This window comes from Rissa tridactyla, chromosome 27, assembly GCF_028500815.1.
Source record: "Rissa tridactyla isolate bRisTri1 chromosome 27, bRisTri1.patW.cur.20221130, whole genome shotgun sequence".
Lineage (NCBI taxonomy): Eukaryota > Metazoa > Chordata > Aves > Charadriiformes > Laridae > Rissa > Rissa tridactyla.
The window spans coordinates 243,094-260,074 of NC_071492.1; the positions used below are offsets into that span (position 1 = coordinate 243,094).

The window sequence follows — 16,981 nt, forward strand, 5'->3', positions numbered from 1 at the left end:
GGGTGGTGGTTTCCCGGCCCCGGCCCCGCCCCTCGCCGTCACGTGCCCCCCGCCGGCGGTCTCGCGAGAGCGGCGGGAGCGGCGGCGCAGGAAGATGGCGGCGCCGGGGACGGAGGTGGCGGCGGGGCCCGCGCCGGGCCCGGGGCAGGTACGGGAGGGCCGGGACCGGGGAGGCAGGTGGGTCCCGCGGGGAGGTTCTGCTCGGCGGTCCCGCTCGGCTGACGGTGCCGTGCGCCTCCCTCCTCCCCGCAGGTGACCAGTAATGGGAGCGCCGGTGGCGGCGAGGCGGCGGCGGCCGAGACGCAGCGGCAGCAGCCGGCTCCCAATGCCTGGCAGGTCATCAAAGGCGTCCTCTTCAGGTGAGCCCCGCCCGGTGCCACCGGCCCGCCGGCCTCGCTCCCTCCCGGCCCGCCGTGGCAGCGGGGCCACAAAACCGGGGGCACAGCGGGGTCCTGGGTCGGGCAGACGGCTCGTGCCCCCCATCCCGGGGGCGCAGCGGGGTCCCGGGGCGTGGGGGCCCGGTGTTGCCTGTCCCCACATCTTGTGTGTCCTGCCAGGAGGAGGGAAGCCTGTGGGGCTGCCCCTTGTGGGGCTGGTCACCCCCGCCGCTGTCACAGCTTTTCCAGAGCTCTGGGCTCTTGAGCTCCTTCCTGGATTTTCCCCGGGGGCCTGGGGTCTGGCTCGTCCCGAGCAGGAGCAGCCGATGCTTCCCAGACTCCTCCAAGGAGCTGCCGGCACTCCCTGTGCCTTGCTGCGGGGGATCCAAAGTCCACACAGTGGCACAGATGACTCCCAGTGCAGTGCGGAGCCCCTGCCCCTGGTCGCTCCTGGTTCCATGGGGAAGGCGAACGGGAGGGCGTTTCCGCTGGCACGCCTGGAGCTGGTGTTTGTGTGTTTGGATGTGCTGTTCCTGGTCTCACCTGCCTTGTGGTGAGGAGGCCGATGCTGGAGCCACCAGGTCTTGGAGCTGTGCTACAGAATGGGCTGTGAATCCCTTCCTGGGTGCTGTGACTCCTCCTTGCATCCATGAGCTGCTTTCCCACTCCACTTCTTCTCTGTCCGTCTGCTCCTTTCTGACCCACTAAGGGTGGGTTTGTTCCTTTCCGAAGTGCCGTCTCCGCCAGCAGATCCAGTATCCTGGCCGGCAAAGCCAGGAGGAAGACCGTGCTGTTGTCTCATTGCCAATGGAGCTGTGCCCTCGGAAGTGCTTGGAAATAGTCCGCGCGTTGCGCTTGGCTGGTGGAGGAGGGAAGAGGGAAAGCCCTGAGCGGGTCATGACCACGTGTAATAGGCAAAGCACGATGGTCTGGTCCCCAAAACCTTGGGAAGAAGAAATATTCCCCTAAGCCTTTTCTGAGCAAAAAGTGATGTCCTGGGTCGCAGGTTTACGACTGCTGATGGGGCTTCGTGAAAGCTGGCAGCGCGGGTTCTGTGCTGGGCTCTGCGTGCTCCCTCTGTTTCAGTGGCACAGCCAGGGGTGCGCGGGGACACTCGTTTGGGCTCTCGAGCTTTGTAAAATGCTGTGGCTCGTCCTAACGGAGAGTTACGCTGAACTAAATCCTGATGTGTCTCGGGGTCTCCGGAGTCTTCTGCCCACAGCACGGACACACAGCTGTGGTTGTCGCTCGGTCCTGGGAGCTATTGTTTGGTCGCTGGCGCTGCCCACCATTCCCAGGCTTGTTATCCGGTCACTCCATGTGCAGCAGAGGAGGGGGAAGTCTGATTTGGTGGCACCCGGGGAATGTATGAAAGAACCCTCATGCTTTACCGGCAAAAAAACCCCCAGAGTTGAAAACCCTCGTACCTCGGGATGCGCTGCAAAAAGCTTTCCAAAACAGGGGCAGACAGCTCGATTTCTTGTAATACACGCAAACGCTGCTGCCTGGCTTGGGTTGCAGAGGGCTGTGGAGCGTGTGCAGAAGGGACCCGTCCCAGCCTCTGTGCTGGGAGCAGCCCAGGGAGCTTTGGAGAGCAATGGCAGCTGCGCGCCGGAGGTCGGGAACCATCAGGGCTGTGGATTTGGAGGTGGTGAGCAAGCCGGGGGCGGCTCTGGGCTCTGCTGGAAGGTCTCTGTGGGGCCAGGAGCACGCTGGCGTCTGCCCCTCGCTCACCGGGTGACTCTCTTCTGTCACGCGTGCGTGGGAGCCGGCTTTGTCCTGTGGCTTTAGTGTCCCCTTGGTTCGGCATCGGTTTGCCTACGGAGGGACAAGCACCTCGCGTGCGTGACGCGGAGTGCCTGCCGGGAGCTGGGGACACCCCGGTGTCCCTGTCCTGCGCCAGGGATGCCTTATGCACCCCTTCGCAGCCTGCTCTGGGATACCTCAGAGTGTGACTTTCTCGCTGTGTCCTTGAGGCGAGTGCCTGGCACCTTTGCTGGCTTTCGGCGTGCTCCCGCGGTGCCTCGCGCTGGGTCTGAACTGGCCCAGAACCAGTTTGCTCTGGCCGGCCCCTCTCGCCTGAGGGGGAACGCGTGCCACGATGGAAACAGATGAAAATAAAGAGTTTTGAAATGCGGGCTTGTCTGTCCAGCACTAACGATTTCCCTCCTCCCCGCCCCGGGGAACGGGGTGGGGGGTTTGCTCACAGGAGGCTGTGTCCGATTTGGATGGGGAGGGTGGCTAAAATATCTGAGCAGCTTCTCCCCCTTCCTCCCGCAGGATCTTCATCATCTGGGCCATCAGCAGCTGGTTCCGCCGCGGGCCGGCGCCACAGGAGCAGAGCAGTGCGGGTGGGACGCCCCGAGCCCCGAGCCGAAACCTCTTCCCCAAGGACACTTTAATGGTAACGCTGGCAGAAACTGCACCGTCCCGTCCTGCGTGCGACTGGCCGTGTGGTGGCACCGCGGCTGGACCTGCTGCTCTCGCTCTGAGCTAGATGTTAAATCTAGCCAAGATAAACTGTGGCTCTGCCCACGGCTGCGACGTCCTGGTGGTGCAGCATCAGCCGAGAGATGTTTCTTGGGCTCACTGGAGCGCCCAGCCGGTTTGGGAGGGGATGCTGTGGCGCTGTATGGTGGAGTGGGAGTGATTTGGGCGACGATATCTCACCGTCAGGCTGAGTCCTCCGGCAGCAGCTGACGTCCTCCTCTCTCCGCAGGACCTCTACGTTTATATCTCGGAGCACGAGCACTTTACAGACTTCAACGTCAGCTCGGCGCTGTTCTGGCAGAAGCGGGATCTTGTCTACGGGGACTGGACCAGTGGTGAGAACGCTGATGGGTGCTACGAACACTATGGGGAAGTTGACATTTCGCAGGTGGGTGCACCCGCTGCTCTTTGTGTGAGGTTTGAGGCCAGCTGGGGTATTGTTGAGGGGCTGGCGGGGATTGTCAAGATCGTGCTCAAAGCCATCGCAGGGAGCCCTGAGTGGAGCTGAGGCGTGAAGCGGCCTTGGCTGCTGCAGCGCTTCCCTGCCGTCACCTTTATCCGTATCCCGTTTGCTTCGGAGGAGGGGTGAGACCCTGCGGAGTGGGCTGGTGTCTCTTCGGGGGGTGATGGGGCTCGAGGCCATCGTTTTGGCGACCAGCTCTTAAAGGCTTCAGGTTTGCCCCAAGCTGTACGGCAGCTGAGGTCTGCCCCGTCGCAGGGCGCAAGCCTACGTAGGCACGCTGCTCTCCGGATGCTGTGAGGAAGCAGCTGCTTCTTTAGGCTTTGCTTTCGTACGGGGTCAATGGCTGTGGGAGAATGGTTGACATCGGTGCCAGGTGCTGTACAAACACGGGTGCCGAGGCGGAGACGTGACAGCCGTGCTCCGACTGCATCCAACCCGTAACTGCCCTGCTGGGGTGTGATTTCAGAGCGTCCAGCAGAACGGCTCCATCTATATCCACGTATACTTCACGAAGAGCGGCTTCCATCCTGACCCCCGGCAGAAGAACCTGTACAGGCGCCTCGCCACCGTCCACACGTCACGAAGTATGGCCCAGGGCAGGAGGGCGGCGCGCGGTGGCTCCGGGGTGGTGCTTGGGGAAAAGGGGCACCCCAATTCCCATGTCCGAATGGGAGCCTGAAGGAGTTAGGCTGATGGCTCAGCGAAGGCGGGTGCCTCCGGGGAAGATTAGGGCAAATATCTGACTCCTCACAGCCTCCAGCGTGCTGGCTCTGCTGCTCCCTGGGCTGGGCGTTTTCCGCACTCGGAACTTGTCTTTCATGAACCTATAGAGGAAAAATCTCTTTAAATCTCTGCAAGCTCTTGGTTTCCATCCACGTTATGTGTGTGTGGGGTCCCTACCTGTACGGGGGGGGTGTGGAACCACGTCAGCGTTGAGAAGAGGAAGGAATCGCCATGTTCAGGTCTTCCTGCAGGACAGGAAGGTGTTTTTCTCCAACAGCGATGGCGGTTATCCCAAAGGTTTGGCTGTTAATCTGGCTCGTTGTCCCCACACTACAGCCATTCCCTTCGGTAAATGGAAGATCTGTGAGATGGTGCAGATTAATTAGTGAGGGAAACGGGCTTCTCCGGTCAGCATGTGCCTGTCCTGGCCGTAGCCTCCTTAGATTTCCTTCCCTCGCCTGCCTAGAGGTGAAAGGAAACGCTCACCTCTGCTCTTTCCTTCCAGTGATCAACAAATATAAGCGTCGGCGGTTCCAGAAAACCAAGAACCTCCTGACGGGCGAGACGGAGGCAGACCCTGAAATGATCAAGGTAACTGGCTTGGTTTTTTTCTGTGTGGTGTTTTTTCTTGCCCCGCCCCGACTCCGTTGGCCAAATTCCTAAATATTCATGCACCTTCCTCTGATCGCAAAGCTGCCGGGGAAACGCTGCAGAGGATTTCCCCCTCCTGCCTGGGGCATGTCCCTCCTGCTCTGCAGAGAGGGGAGAGGATGATGATTTCCGTGTATTTCTGGGATGGGAGGGTTGGCCTGGCCCCTTCCTGCTCCCCCCTCTCTTGCCTTGTTTAAGGGGGGATGGTGGTGGGTGAGATAGAGGGACGCTGGCTGCCGTGCCGGTGACAGAGGCGGTGGTATTTTCATTGCAGAGGGCAGAGGATTATGGTCCCGTGGAGGTCATCTCACACTGGCACCCCAACTTGACCATCAACATGGTGGACGACCACACACCCTGGGTGAAGGGCAGCGTGCCGCCCCCCCCTGGACCAGTGTAAGGGCTCCCCTGGCTCCTCTCCTCGGGAGGGCGAGTTTGGGCTCTCGTGGCGAACAGGGGCTCGTTTCTCCGTCGTCAGCGTCACCCCCACCACGCCGGGAGCTTGTACCGAGCTTGGGCCAGCGTCAGGCAGCCTCTGTGTCTCTCCTGGGTGGCTGCCGAGGGCGATGACGGTGACGATGGCTCTTGCAGCTCCGTCGCCTGCTCAGCCCTCGCTCTGCCCTTTCCCTTGGCTCCAGATGTGAAGTTTGATGCCATCAGCGGTGACTACTACCCCATCCTCTACTTCAACGACTACTGGAACCTGCAGAAGGATTATTTCCCCATCAACGAGACTCTGCAACGCCTGCCTTTCCGCCTCTCCTTCTGCCCGCTCTCCCTGTGGCGCTGGCAGCTCTACGCCGCCCAGAGCACCAAATCCCCTTGGAATTTCCTGGGAGAGGACCTCTATGAGCAGTCAGATGAGGAGCAGGACTCGGTGAAGGTGAGAGCTGCTCGCAGGCCTCCCTTCTCCCCGCTGCAGCTCTCCTGCTCGCTCCCGTAGATCAAGACCTCTCTTTGCAGCAGCTCCTTCCCCCGTGTTTCACGTCTTTTCCCAGCTCCGCTGGAAAAGCGCTCGGTGCCTTTTCTTTGTTACCATCGCTCCTTATTAATTACCTTTGTGATGTGAAGAGAGAGAGGTGTGCAGGCACCTACCTGCGGCTTGTCTTGGCTGTGCAGGGGGAAAGGAGCTTGGAGGCCATGACCATAGCAAGAAGTTAAACCCTTTGTGCTCCCCCGGTGCCCCGTGACTGGCTGGATCCTCCTGGATCCTCCCTCTTTGTCCTGGCGCGGTGGGCGGTGGGAGGGTGGGACGGAGCCTCCGAGAGGTTTTCGATGCCTGTTCCAGGTTGCTCTCCTGGAGACAAACCCCTACCTGCTGGCACTGACCATCGTCGTCTCCATCGTGCACAGCATCTTTGAGTTCTTGGCCTTCAAAAACGGTGAGCGCTGTGGCAGGACCTGGGCGATCTGCGGAGAGGGGAAGGACGTGAAGGCAGTGGCGTGACCTAAAATCCTCTCCCTTCTCCTGCCTCCACCTCGTCTCCTCCCTGTGGTGGTGGCGGAGCGATTGTCCTTGCACCGTGGCCCCTGTCTTGGCTAGCTGATGGCCACGTGCTGCCGGGAGCCCTCCTCTACCCGGCTGCGATGTCTTCAGCGGCCGTAGCCAAACCCACCTGTGTCTTGGGCAGGCTGTGGCCACTGTGGTATGGGTTGAGGCATCCGGCACTCCTCGGTGCCGCAGGGCTGACTTGAGGGCAGAAAGGCGGAAACTTGTGGTTTTCTGGGTTCCTGTGCTGGTGCCAGACCGCACTTTGTGGTGGCCGCTCAGCTCTGGTGATGCCACCACCCGCTCCTCTCTCTCCTTCCGCCGGGACGCGTGCCGCGGTAGCTCTCCAGAGCTTCTGGGGGGCGGGGGGTGGTTCTCCTTCCCCTCCAGTGGGGTGATGGCTTGGGCTCCTTCCCGACAGACATCCAGTTCTGGAACAGCCGTCAATCTCTGGAGGGGCTCTCCGTCCGCTCCGTCTTCTTCGGCGTCTTCCAGTCCCTCGTCGTCCTCCTCTACATCTTGGACAACGAAACCAACTTTGTGGTGCAAGTCAGTGTCTTCATCGGTCTCCTCATCGACCTCTGGAAGATCACAAAGGTCATGGATGTCCGGGTGAGCAGCGCTGGGGGCGTGGGGGGAGCTGGCAGTGCCCTCGGTCCTGCTCGGTGACGCCTTTCCCCTCTCCTCTGGCAGCTGGACCGCGAGAACAAGGTGGCCGGAGTGTTTCCCCGCATAACTTTCAAAGACAAATCGACCTACATTGAGTCTTCCACGAAGGTGTACGATGACGTGAGTTGAGGGGGGGGGGGGGCGATTTGGAGGGGCGGGGGGTGGGGGCAGTGGGTGCTGCTGAGCCCTGCTCCAGCCAAGGCCTCGGCACGAGTCTCCTCGCTCTGTTTGTCCCGGTTTGAGGACTCCCGTGGAGCAGGGCATGCGGTGGAACGGGCCGCTCCGGAGCTGGCGGGAAGCTCAGGGCTGGGGGCTCCGGCACGTCGCTGGCTGACGTTCGGTGTCGCCGCCTCCCCAGATGGCTTTCCGATACTTGTCCTGGATCCTCTTCCCCTTGCTGGGCTGTTACGCCGTGTACAGCCTGCTTTACCTGGAGCACAAGGGCTGGTACTCATGGGTGCTGAGCATGCTCTACGGCTTCCTCCTGACCTTCGGTGAGTGCCGGAATTCTCCCGGACGGGAGGAAGAGGAGGGAAGGGCCGGGTGTCGCCCCAGCGTGCAGCTCTTCTCTGGGGCTCCTTCCTGCTCCGCCTGCTTTCTGGTTGAGGGGGGCGGCTGTTTCATTAACAAGGAGACCCCCCCCTTCCCGCAGGTTTCATCACCATGACCCCCCAGCTCTTCATCAACTACAAGCTGAAGTCGGTGGCCCACCTGCCCTGGCGGATGCTGACCTACAAAGCCCTCAACACCTTCATCGATGACCTCTTCGCTTTCGTCATCAAGATGCCCATGATGTACAGGATAGGCTGCCTGCGGGACGGTAGGGCCTCAGGGAGGGGGGGTCGGGGGGTGCGTGTGTGTGTGTGTGTGTGTTCCTGGGGGTCCCTCCTGCTGCCCCCCCCCCTCACCTCTTTCTTCCTCCTTCCCCCCCACCCCGCCATGTCCAGACGTAGTCTTCTTCATTTACCTCTACCAGCGCTGGATCTACCGGGTGGACCTCACACGCATCAACGAATTCGGCGTCAGCGGGGAGGACCAGGTCTCCCCCCGACCCCCCCTACCCGCCGGCTCCCCCCCGACACTGCCCGACGGGGTCCCCCCAGGGGGGGAAAAAACCCCAGAGGACAAGAAGAAGGATTAACCGATCCCCCCCCCCACACCCCCCTCAACTCGCTCGGTTTTTACCAGACCCGGCATCCGGGCCAGGCACCGGACAGGGGGAGCGGCCGGGCCGGGCGTTTTGTGTCCCCCCCCCCCCCCACTCCTTCCCCATCTCCTCTGGGACTTGGGGGGTCGGGGGGGGGTGGCTGCGTGGCCCCCCCCAGGGAGCGGTGGACACCCCCGCCTCCCGCCCTGTGTTTCACGTCCCCCTCCCCCCCCGCCCCCCCCCCCCCCACGTTGTGCGCTCCATCCCATTGTGCCGGTGTGTAGGACAGTGTCACGGAGTTCTCGCGGCGTCGCCTGTTCCATAAAGAGCTGATTTCACCCCAAAACCTCCCGCCTCACCTCTGCCTCCCCCCCCCCTCCCACGGGGGGGTTCCCCTTGGGGCCGTGTCCCTGGGGATCGTCTAGGGAAAAATCTTGGGGGGGGAGGGGGTCCCCCTGAACGCCCCCCCCTCATTGCGGGGGGAGTTGCCCCTTTCCTCGGGGGGGCCCCTGTGCTTACGGGGCGCTTCCCGGTCCTGGGGCTCCCTCCCGGGGTTTACCGGGGGTGGGGCAGGGTTGTCCCGGTCCCAGAGCTCTCTCCCGGGGCTTACAGGGTCCCTCCCGGTGCACACGGAGGGTGGTCGTGTCCCGGTCCGGGCGTGGCGGGGGGGGGGGGGGGGGGAGGGGGTGGTGTCCCAGGGGGCCCTTCCCATGCGTACCGGGGCTCTCCCGGTCCACGGGGATCCCTCCCGGTGCTTACCGGGGGCGGGATCCTGGGACGGCGGGGGGGGGGGGGGGGGGGGGGGGGGTGTCCCGGTCCCGGGACGCCCCGCCCGTGTCCCGTCCGTCCGTCCCGTTCCCCCTCCCACACCCCCCCCCCCCCCCCCCCGCCCCGGCACGTCACGGGGCTCCGGTGGCGGCACCTCCCTGCGGCCACGTGCTGCGGCGGCCCCGCCCCCTCACGTGGCGGAGCACCGGCCCCGGGCCGGCACGTGGCGCCGGTTAGCTACGTCACCGAGCCGAGGCCGCGCCCATTGGCCGCCGGCGCCGCCCGTCCCCCGCGGGGGCGGGGCCCGGAGACCCCTTGGTGGGGCCGCCGCTGGCACCGCCCGCGGCCCCGCCGGTACCGGAGTGTCCGGTCCCGCCCCCGACTCCGGTGGCGGAACGTCCCCTATCCGGTACCGGAGCCCCCCTAGCCCGGACCGGACCTCCCGGTACCGGAGCCCCTCTGCCTAGTACCGCGTTCCCCCCTCACCGGTACCGTCCCGCTGCTCCTGGGCCCCCGCGCCCCATCCCCGGATCGGGGTCGGTCGCCCCGCCCCCCCGCCCGGTACCAGCACCGGCTCCGGACCCCAGGCAGGTACGGGAGGAGGGTGGGGGACGCGGGGACACTTGGAGGGGGTGGGGGGGGCTTTGGGGGACGGGGGAAATGGGGGGACGTGGGGACATTTGGGGGGGCTCTGGGGGAATGGGGGACACTGGAGGCCACAGGGATATTTGGGGGGACAGGGGCTGTGGGGGACATGGGGACATTTGGGGGGGGCTCTGGGGGACACGGGAGGCCACAGGTATATTTGGGGGGACAGGGAACGTTAGGGGTGCGGGAGGCACGGAGGGGACACGGGGACACATGGGGACACCAGGGATATTTGGGGGATAGGGCTACTGTGAGCGTGGGGGACAGAAGGTGTCCGGGGGGACGACAGGGGTGTCCCCATCACGGCGGTGATGATGGGAGGGGACACAGGGGCTGCGGGGCTGGGGGACGACCGGGTCGCTGAGTCCCCTTGCCCCCTCCAATGCCACTCTTGGGGGGGGGTGTCCCTGAACCAGGAGCAGGGGGACTGGGGATGTCCACTGTGTCGCAACCCCCCGCTGCCCCTGTCACCTGGCCACCCTCACCCAGCGCTGGGCCACCAAGACTACCCCAGGGTCCCCCGCCTTGGTCACCGTATGCCCCCAGGATCTGTCCCCCCCCCCTCAAATGTCCCCCTGCAGGAGGGGCTGCCCCGATGCCAGACCAGCCAAAGGGGCCAGGGGTGGACACTGAGCCCCCCGGGGCCCCTCCAAAGAAGACAGGGGGTGGGCGGGTGGCACAGCCCCCCCCAGCCAGCGACTCCGAGAAGGACTCCGGCTTGTCAGGTAGGGGCTGTGTCCTGTCCCTGTCCCCTGCGTTGGGGGTTCTCTGTCCCTGGGGACGCCCAGGGCTGGAGGTCCCCGTCCCCTGGCTTGGGGGGTCTCTGTCCCTGGGGACGCCCAGGGCGGGAGGTCCCCGTCCCCTGGCTTGGGGGGTCTCTGTCCCTGGGGACGCCCAGGGCAGGAGGTCCCCGTCCCCTGGGCTGGGGTTCTCGGTCCCCGGACTGGGGGTCCCTGGGGCACGGTGGGGGCTCACTCCCACCCTGGCAGACGCCAGCTCGGAGGACCTGAGCGGGCGAGAGCAGACGGACACGGAGGAGCCAACCAGCACCGGCACCCAGCCGGCCCCACTGCGGCACCCGCTCACCGCCCTGACACCCGGCCACCCCTTTGCCTGCCTGGCACCCATCTGCCTCGTCCACAGCCTCTTCCTCCAGCAGGTAACGGCACCGTGCTGCCGAATCCGGCACCGCGCTCCTTTGGCACCACGTGGTTCCAGCACTATGCTGTGCCGGCACTGGGTTGGGTCAGCACCGCGTGGCTCCGGCACCGGGCCGCTCCGGCACCATGCGACTCTGGCACTGTGTGGCTCCGGCACGGTGCTGCTACGGCACTGGGCTGGTTCAGCACCACGCAATTTTGGCACTGGGGCTGCTTTGGCGCTGGGCTGCTCTGGCACTGGGCTGTCCCAGCACCGTGCGGCTCCTGTGCCGCCCCGTGCCCGCACCGCGCCGGCTCCGGCCTCACTCCCCGCTCCTTCTTCCCTGCAGCCCCTGGCACTTCCCCCACCGCCCTGGCAGCCGGCTCAGCTCCTCCTGCTCCAGCCCCCGCCACCCGCCGCGCCCCACCACGAAGCCACCGCGCCCCGCCACGAAGCCACCGCTGCCTGCCGCGAAGCCACCGCCTCGGTAGGGAGCCCGGGGAGCCGAAACAGGCATCTGGGGGCGACGGCGGAGCTGCTGTGGCAGCAGGGGCTGCTGGCTGCGGCTCTGCGCACCGGGACCCTTCTGCGACAGAACCGGCGCACCCAGCGGGAGATCGTGGCTCTCCGCCGGCAATCCCGGCTGCTGGCCCGCGTCGCCCGTGACCCCCGCGCCTGGCCTCGCCTCTGCCATGCCCTGGGAGGGGGCGACCCCCTCGGGCCTCCCACTCCCTGCCGCGAGCCTCCCGCTTTTGGGGAGGGGGTGGGTGTAGGGGTGCGGGGGGAGAAAGGCGTCCCTAACGCGTCCCCTCCCTGTGTCCTGCCCCTGCGTCCCTGGGGTCCCCCTGGTACAGGAGCCTTGAACAGCACGGAACGCCGGGGCGGAAGCCCCCTGGGCTTTGCCGATACCGAGCTAAAAGAACATCTGGTTCGTTCCTGACCGGAATGACGCAGCTCAGTGTGAGATGCTTTGGAAGCGGGATGGGTTGGACGTCTGCTGGGCTTAGTTGGATAAAAGGAAGCCTTGAGACGACGTATCCTTGAGGGGAGTAGATGGGGAGAGAATGGAGGATAAGCGAGTTCGGGGAGAACGGGAGTTGCAAACGGAGCCGAAAGGCGAACCGAGGGCGCCCGAAGGCCCAGCTCAACCAGCGGACGCGGTGAGGAAGACTAGCGCTGACCACCGGAGGACCCTGGAAGACCCCCAACGGACATGGATGCGCCTGCGTCAAGGACCTTTGCGTGTGGTACTGAGTTCTGGGTGATAACGTGAATACGTTAATCGTTTCTGGGAAATGTAATGCATACGTACGTTCTCCATCGCTTGGAACCTTTGGAGTCGAGCGACTCGGCGCGCACACGAGGCGGAGCGATCCCCCGCGCGCCCGGCGCTGCAATAAAGAGCACCGGCTTCCTAACACTCCAAAACTGAGTCTTAGAGAGTCCCAAATTGCCACCTTACGGTATCACCCCAGGTGTCCCGACCTGGTGACCCTCTGTGTCCCCCTCTGTGCCCTCGTTGGCCCACAGTGTCCCGTCCCCCCCCCCCCATCCTTGTGCAGTGGCTCCAGGGGTCCTCCCCATGTCCCTGGTGGCCCCTGGGATCCCCCTCATGTCCTGCCACGCTGGCCCCCTCTGTGCTCCCGGTGTCCCCCCACCACGTGGGATCCCTGTGGCCCCAGGGGTCCCCACCCTGTGTCCCCCGGGGAACCTCTCTGTCCCTGGCGGCCCCCAAGGTCCCGCCCGTGCCCTGTCCCTGGGGCCCCTCACCGCGTCAGCCCCTGTGTCCCCGGGATCTCCCCGCCCCGAGTCCTGCCCCTGTGTCCCCAACGTCCCCCTCGGTGTCCCCAGGGTCGTCCGTGTCCCCGGGGCACCCGGCCCACGTGCGCCTCGCGCGGAGCGGGGGCGTGGCCCAGGGGCTGTGGCCCCGCCCACCACCGCGGAGGCGGGAAGACCGGCGCGAGCAAGGCGCCGCAGCACGCATGCGCGAGCCGCCCCGGGAAGGCGGTGCTGCGCCCCCTGATTGGCAAGAGCGACCGGCCAATCGCCGCGCGGAGGGGGGCGGGCGCAGCGGCCGCGGCACCGGAGCCCTCCCGGCGTCCCCCGCGGTGACCCCTGACCCCGCTCCCGGCCGGGCCCGGCCCTGCGATCCCCGCCCCGGCCATGGAGGCGGCCGCAGACCCGGCCCCGGCCCCGGCGGGGAAGCGGAGGCGGTTCACGCTGCGGCAGGAGGGTCCTGCCGACCCCGCGGTACCGGCGGCCGGGTGCCACGGGTGACCGGGAGGGGCGGGGTTGGCCGGGAGGGATGCTGGTGTCGGGGGGGAGCCCGTGTGGGTCCAGGGGGGCTCCATGAGAGGCCCGAGGGGGCCGGGGGAGGTGTGGGAGGCCCCACGCAGAGCTCCCCCCTCCTCCCCACCAGGTCCCGTCGCTCTTCAAACCCTCCGCGGCTCGCCCTGAGCCCCCTCCCGTGCTCGCCCCGCCGCCCCCGGGGCCCAGCTCCTACGCCGAGTACGTGGTGCAGCAGTCGGCCGCCCCCGGAGCCGCCGAACCGCTCCCGGCTTCACCCCGGCCCTCCCCGGCCCCCGAGCCTGACGGCCCGCCGGAGGGGGGCGTACCGGGCGGGGGCGGCCCCGGGGCCGTGCCCCCCCTGCCCGTGCTCAAGCCGGGTGCCAAGAGCAGCGGCATCGTCGCCAGCCCGCGGCAGGTGAGGGGGGTCGGCGCCGGGGAGGGGTGGGGGGACCATCCCCCGGTGTCGGGGGGCCCGGGAGGACCATCCCCCGGAGTCTCGGGGCACGGGGGGGGGCCATCCCCCAGTGTCACGGGGCTTGAGGGGGCCGTTCCCCCGGAATCTGGGGGGCACACGAGCACGCGCGTGGGCCCCCTGGAACGTGGGAAGGGACGGTCCTGGCGTCCCGGGACACGGGAGGGGGACTGTCCCCCGCTGTCCCAGGACAAGGAGAGGGACCGGGGGACTGTCTCCGCCTTCCTGAACCCCCCAACCCCCCCACCCTTTCCCCGCAGCGGGGCAACCCGGTGCTGAAGTTCGTCCGCAACGTCCCCTGGGAGTTTGGTGACGTTGTCCCCGACTACGTCCTGGGCCAGAGCACCTGTGCCCTCTTCCTGAGGTGAGCCAGGGCTCCGGGGGGGGTACCCGGGGGGTTCCCTCGGCATCACCGCTTCCCTGCTGTCCTCCCCCCAGCCTGCGGTACCACCACCTCCACCCCGGCTACATCCACGACCGCCTGCGGCAGTTGGGCAGGAGCTACGGGCTGCAGCTGCTGCTGGTCCAGGTCGACGTGGTGAGAGGCTCCCTGTCCCCTCGCTGTCCTCATCCCTCTGGCCCGTCCCCATCCCCTTGCTCTTCTGGTCACCTCTGTCCCTTCTGGTCCCCTTCCTCTCACTCTTTGGGCTCCTCTGTCTCCATCTCCTCACTCTCCTGGTCCCTGTGTCCCATCTGTCCCGTCCCTCTCCTGGTCACCTCAGGTCCCTCGTCTCCTCCCTCTCCTGGTCACCTCAGGTCCCTCGTCTCCTCACTCTCCTGGTCCCTGTGTCCTATCTGTCCCGTCCCTCTCCTGGTCATCTCCGGTCCCTGTCCCCTTGCTGTTCGGTCTCCCCCATCCACTCACTCTCCTGTCCCCTCTGTCCCTTGGCAGAAGGACCCGCACCAGGCGCTGAAGGAGCTGGCGAAGGTCTGCATCCTGGCTGACTGCACCCTCCTGCTGGCCTGGAGGTAGGGGCTGTCCCATGGGGGACCCCGCTGTCACTCATGGGTGGCCCCCCCACTCCCACTGCCCGTACCCTCCCCAGCCCCGAGGAGGCCGGGCGGTACCTGGAGACCTACAAGGCCTACGAGCAGAAGCCACCCGACCTGCTGAAGGAGCGGGTGGAGCAGGATTTTCTCTCCCGGGTGAGCTGCGCCCCCTCCCTGCACCCCAATCTGGGGACCGCAGGACCCTGAACCTCCCCGTCTTCCCCAGATGACCGACTGCCTGACCAGCGTCAAGTCGGTCAACAAGACGGACGCGCTGAGCCTCCTCACCACTTTCGGGGTGAGTCACCCGTGGGGACGTGCCACCCGCCCCCCCCCGGGGCACACTGGGGATGGGGATGCGTCCCCTCATCCCCTCGCCCGCCCCCCCTTATCCCCTCGCTTGCTCTGCAGTCGCTGGCAGCCGTGGTGGGTGCCTCCAGGGAGGACCTGTCCCTCTGCCCCGGCGTCGGGCCCCAGAAGGTGAGCATCGAGGGGACAAGGGGACACGGGGGACGTGGCCCCTCGCCCCCCCCTCACCCCCTCCCCATTCCCAGGCCAAGCGGCTCTTCGATGTCCTGCACGAGCCCTTCCTCAAGGTTCCCAAATGAGCGGCTGCGCAAAAATCTGTTTTTTATAATAAACGGCATTTATCGATGACGCGGCCTCGGGGAGCGGAAGAAGACAAGGACGGGGACACCCCGCTGTGCCCAGGGTCACTCCGGCCGCTCCCGCTTGTGCTTCTTCTTTCTCTTGGGCACCTCTGGCTCCCCAGGAGCCATCCCAATGTCCTGGGGGAGTCCTGGCCCGTGCTCCCTCCCCTTGCCAGGCGCTGCCCTCCCTGGCGTTGACACCTCGGGCACCTCCAGCAGCTCCTTCGTCGTCGTCTTCTTCTTCTTCTTCCTCTTGGCCAGGGGTGGGTCAGGCGTGGGGACAGTCACTGGGACGCCGGGGGGGGGCCCAAAGCTCTCAGTGATGGTGAGGCAGCCGCGGAGGGGGGGGGCACAAGCCAGGGGGCCGGCGGGGGAGTCGGGGGCCAGGAGGAGAGCGCTGCCAGCCCCCCCCAGGACTCCCTGCAGCCTGTAGAGCCGCCTGTCACCGTCACTGTCCCCGTCCCCGGGGGGCTGGAGCTGCCCGCAGCCGTCCAGTGGCACCGCGCAGCCCTCCAGGCTGCAGAGAGGGGGCGGTGAGGGGGCACCGTGGCCGCTGGCCCTGTCCCCCCACCCCCCCCAACACGGTGCTGCCACCTCCCTGAGCCCCCCCTGGTGTCACCAGCCCTGCCAGCTCCAATGGCACTGTGACACTCCCCCCCCTCCCTCAGTTGTCACTGTCCTCCCGTACCCTCTCGATAGTACTGTCACCTCCCTGTGACACCCCCCTGATGCCATCAGCCCTGTTACCCCCCTTGGCTGTCAGCGCCCCCCCCCCCGCGCCGTCCCTGTGTTGATCCCCCGACTGACCTCTCGGGGCAGAAGTCGGTGGGGGCGCGGATGAGCCAGAGCTCAGTGGAGGGACCCCCCAGGGCCCCCATCTGCAGCCCGGGGGGGGGCGAGGGGGTCGCTGCCTCGAACTCGGGGGGACACTGGAACCGCACCGGCCCTGGGGACAGCCGGGTCATGGGCTGCGACCCCCTCCCCGGCCCCCCTTCGGCTCCCGTGGCCCCTCCATGAGCCCCCCGGCCTCGTTATGTCCCCCCCATTCCCTTCAGCCCCCGTGTGCCCCCCCCAGCCCCTCTATGTGTCCCCCTCCCCTCCAGCACCTCCCGACTCCCTGTTCCCCCCATACCTCCATGTCCCCTCCAGCCCCCATGTGCCCCCCAGCCCCCATGTCCCCCCGTTCCCTCCAGCGCCCCCCGACCCCATGTGTCCCCCATATCCCTTATGTCCTCTCCGCTCCCCCCAGCCCCCGTGTGCCTCCCCAGCCCCTCTATGTACCCCTCTGTTCCCCCCAGCCCCCATGTCCCCCCCGTTCCCTCCAGTGCCCCCCAGCCCCACGTGCCCCCCCAATTCCCCTCTGTTCCCCCCAGCCCCCATGTCTCCCCCATTCCCTCCAGCGCCCCCCAACCGCATGTACGCCCCCATGTCCCCTATGCCTTTCCCTGTGCCCCCCCTCCTGTCCAGCGCCCCCCGACCCCATGTGCCCCCCCATATCCCCTGTGTCCCCCCCCGTTCCCCCCAGCCCCCGTGTGCCCCCCCATAGCTCCATGGCCCCCCCAGCCCCCGTGTGCCCCCCCATAGCTCCATGGCCCCTCCAGACCCCATGTGCCCCCCCCCGCCCCCCGAGGCGCCGCCGCTCACCCTCCATGCCGCCGCGTGCACCCGCTGGCCCCGCCCCCGGCCGCGCCCACCCGGCCGCTCAGTGCGGGAGCGCCCCGGCTCCCCCCCTCCATCCCCGCGGGGCGGTTGGTGCGGTCCGTCGGGGGCGGGGTCTGAGGCGTGGCCACGCCCCCCCGCCCTTAAGTGGGCGTGGCCGGGACGCCTTCGGCCGTCGGCGGCGTTTAGAGGTGCAGAGCCCCCCCGGGACCCCGCGGGGGCACTGGGGGGGGGGGGTCCGGAGGGGGGGGTGGGGGTGTGTGGGGTGTCAGGCCCAGACTACAGCTCCCGGCGTGCATCGGGGCCCGCCCGGACGGGACGGGACGGGACTGGACTGGACGGGACGGGACGGGGCG

General features: G+C 66.9%; 5 protein-coding genes across 9 annotated transcripts in view; 4 read left to right on the forward strand and 1 right to left on the reverse strand.

Moving 5' to 3' along the window:
- The first annotated feature begins 39 nt into the window (after positions 1-39).
- CLPTM1 (CLPTM1 regulator of GABA type A receptor forward trafficking) lies at positions 40-8,678 on the forward strand. The gene is given in 15 exon segments (XM_054183893.1): positions 40-148; positions 253-359; positions 2,658-2,781; positions 3,097-3,255; positions 3,797-3,914; positions 4,559-4,644; positions 4,979-5,083; positions 5,085-5,100; positions 5,343-5,587; positions 5,993-6,086; positions 6,615-6,805; positions 6,887-6,982; positions 7,221-7,356; positions 7,515-7,682; positions 7,810-8,678. Coding segments are annotated over 15 exon segments (1,893 nt in total). The 5' UTR covers positions 40-94; the 3' UTR covers positions 8,004-8,678.
- A 225-nt stretch (positions 8,679-8,903) lies between these two features.
- MYPOP (Myb related transcription factor, partner of profilin) lies at positions 8,904-11,885 on the forward strand. Of its 3 annotated transcripts, none has more exons than XM_054183914.1 (4): positions 8,904-9,368; positions 10,007-10,150; positions 10,415-10,584; positions 10,915-11,885. In XM_054183914.1, exons 2-4 carry the CDS (start codon positions 10,021-10,023, stop codon positions 11,503-11,505), a joined length of 891 nt encoding a protein of 296 aa, XP_054039889.1. In that variant the 5' UTR covers positions 8,904-9,368; positions 10,007-10,020; the 3' UTR covers positions 11,506-11,885. The 3 variants fall into 3 exon arrangements, with proteins under 3 accessions (XP_054039889.1, XP_054039890.1, XP_054039888.1); XM_054183915.1 differs by having other exon boundaries at positions 8,904-9,364; XM_054183913.1 differs by lacking the exon at positions 8,904-9,368 and having other exon boundaries at positions 9,673-10,150.
- Positions 11,886-12,638: 753 nt separating this feature from the next.
- Positions 12,639-14,970, forward strand: ERCC1 (ERCC excision repair 1, endonuclease non-catalytic subunit). Of its 3 annotated transcripts, none has more exons than XM_054183909.1 (9): positions 12,639-12,815; positions 12,985-13,269; positions 13,587-13,690; positions 13,765-13,861; positions 14,219-14,295; positions 14,373-14,472; positions 14,543-14,614; positions 14,728-14,796; positions 14,871-14,970. In XM_054183909.1, the coding sequence occupies exons 1-9, from the start codon at positions 12,729-12,731 to the stop codon at positions 14,922-14,924; spliced, it is 945 nt and encodes a 314-aa protein (XP_054039884.1). In that variant the 5' UTR covers positions 12,639-12,728; the 3' UTR covers positions 14,925-14,970. The 3 variants fall into 3 exon arrangements, with proteins under 3 accessions (XP_054039884.1, XP_054039886.1, XP_054039883.1); XM_054183911.1 differs by having other exon boundaries at positions 14,222-14,295; XM_054183908.1 differs by having other exon boundaries at positions 12,643-12,815; positions 13,765-13,864.
- A 59-nt stretch (positions 14,971-15,029) lies between these two features.
- Positions 15,030-16,725, reverse strand: POLR1G (RNA polymerase I subunit G). The gene is made up of 3 exons (XM_054183912.1): positions 16,611-16,725; positions 15,774-15,912; positions 15,030-15,483 (listed from the first exon to the last, which is right to left on the reverse strand). The coding sequence occupies exons 1-3, from the start codon at positions 16,615-16,617 to the stop codon at positions 15,030-15,032; spliced, it is 600 nt and encodes a 199-aa protein (XP_054039887.1). The 5' UTR covers positions 16,618-16,725.
- PPP1R13L (protein phosphatase 1 regulatory subunit 13 like) overlaps positions 16,616-16,981 on the forward strand; it is a 10,767-nt gene continuing 10,401 nt past the window's right edge. The window contains exon 1 of the mRNA XM_054183664.1: positions 16,616-16,714. Within this exon, the coding sequence (XP_054039639.1) occupies positions 16,616-16,714 (99 nt within the window). The remainder of the gene's footprint in view (positions 16,715-16,981) is intronic.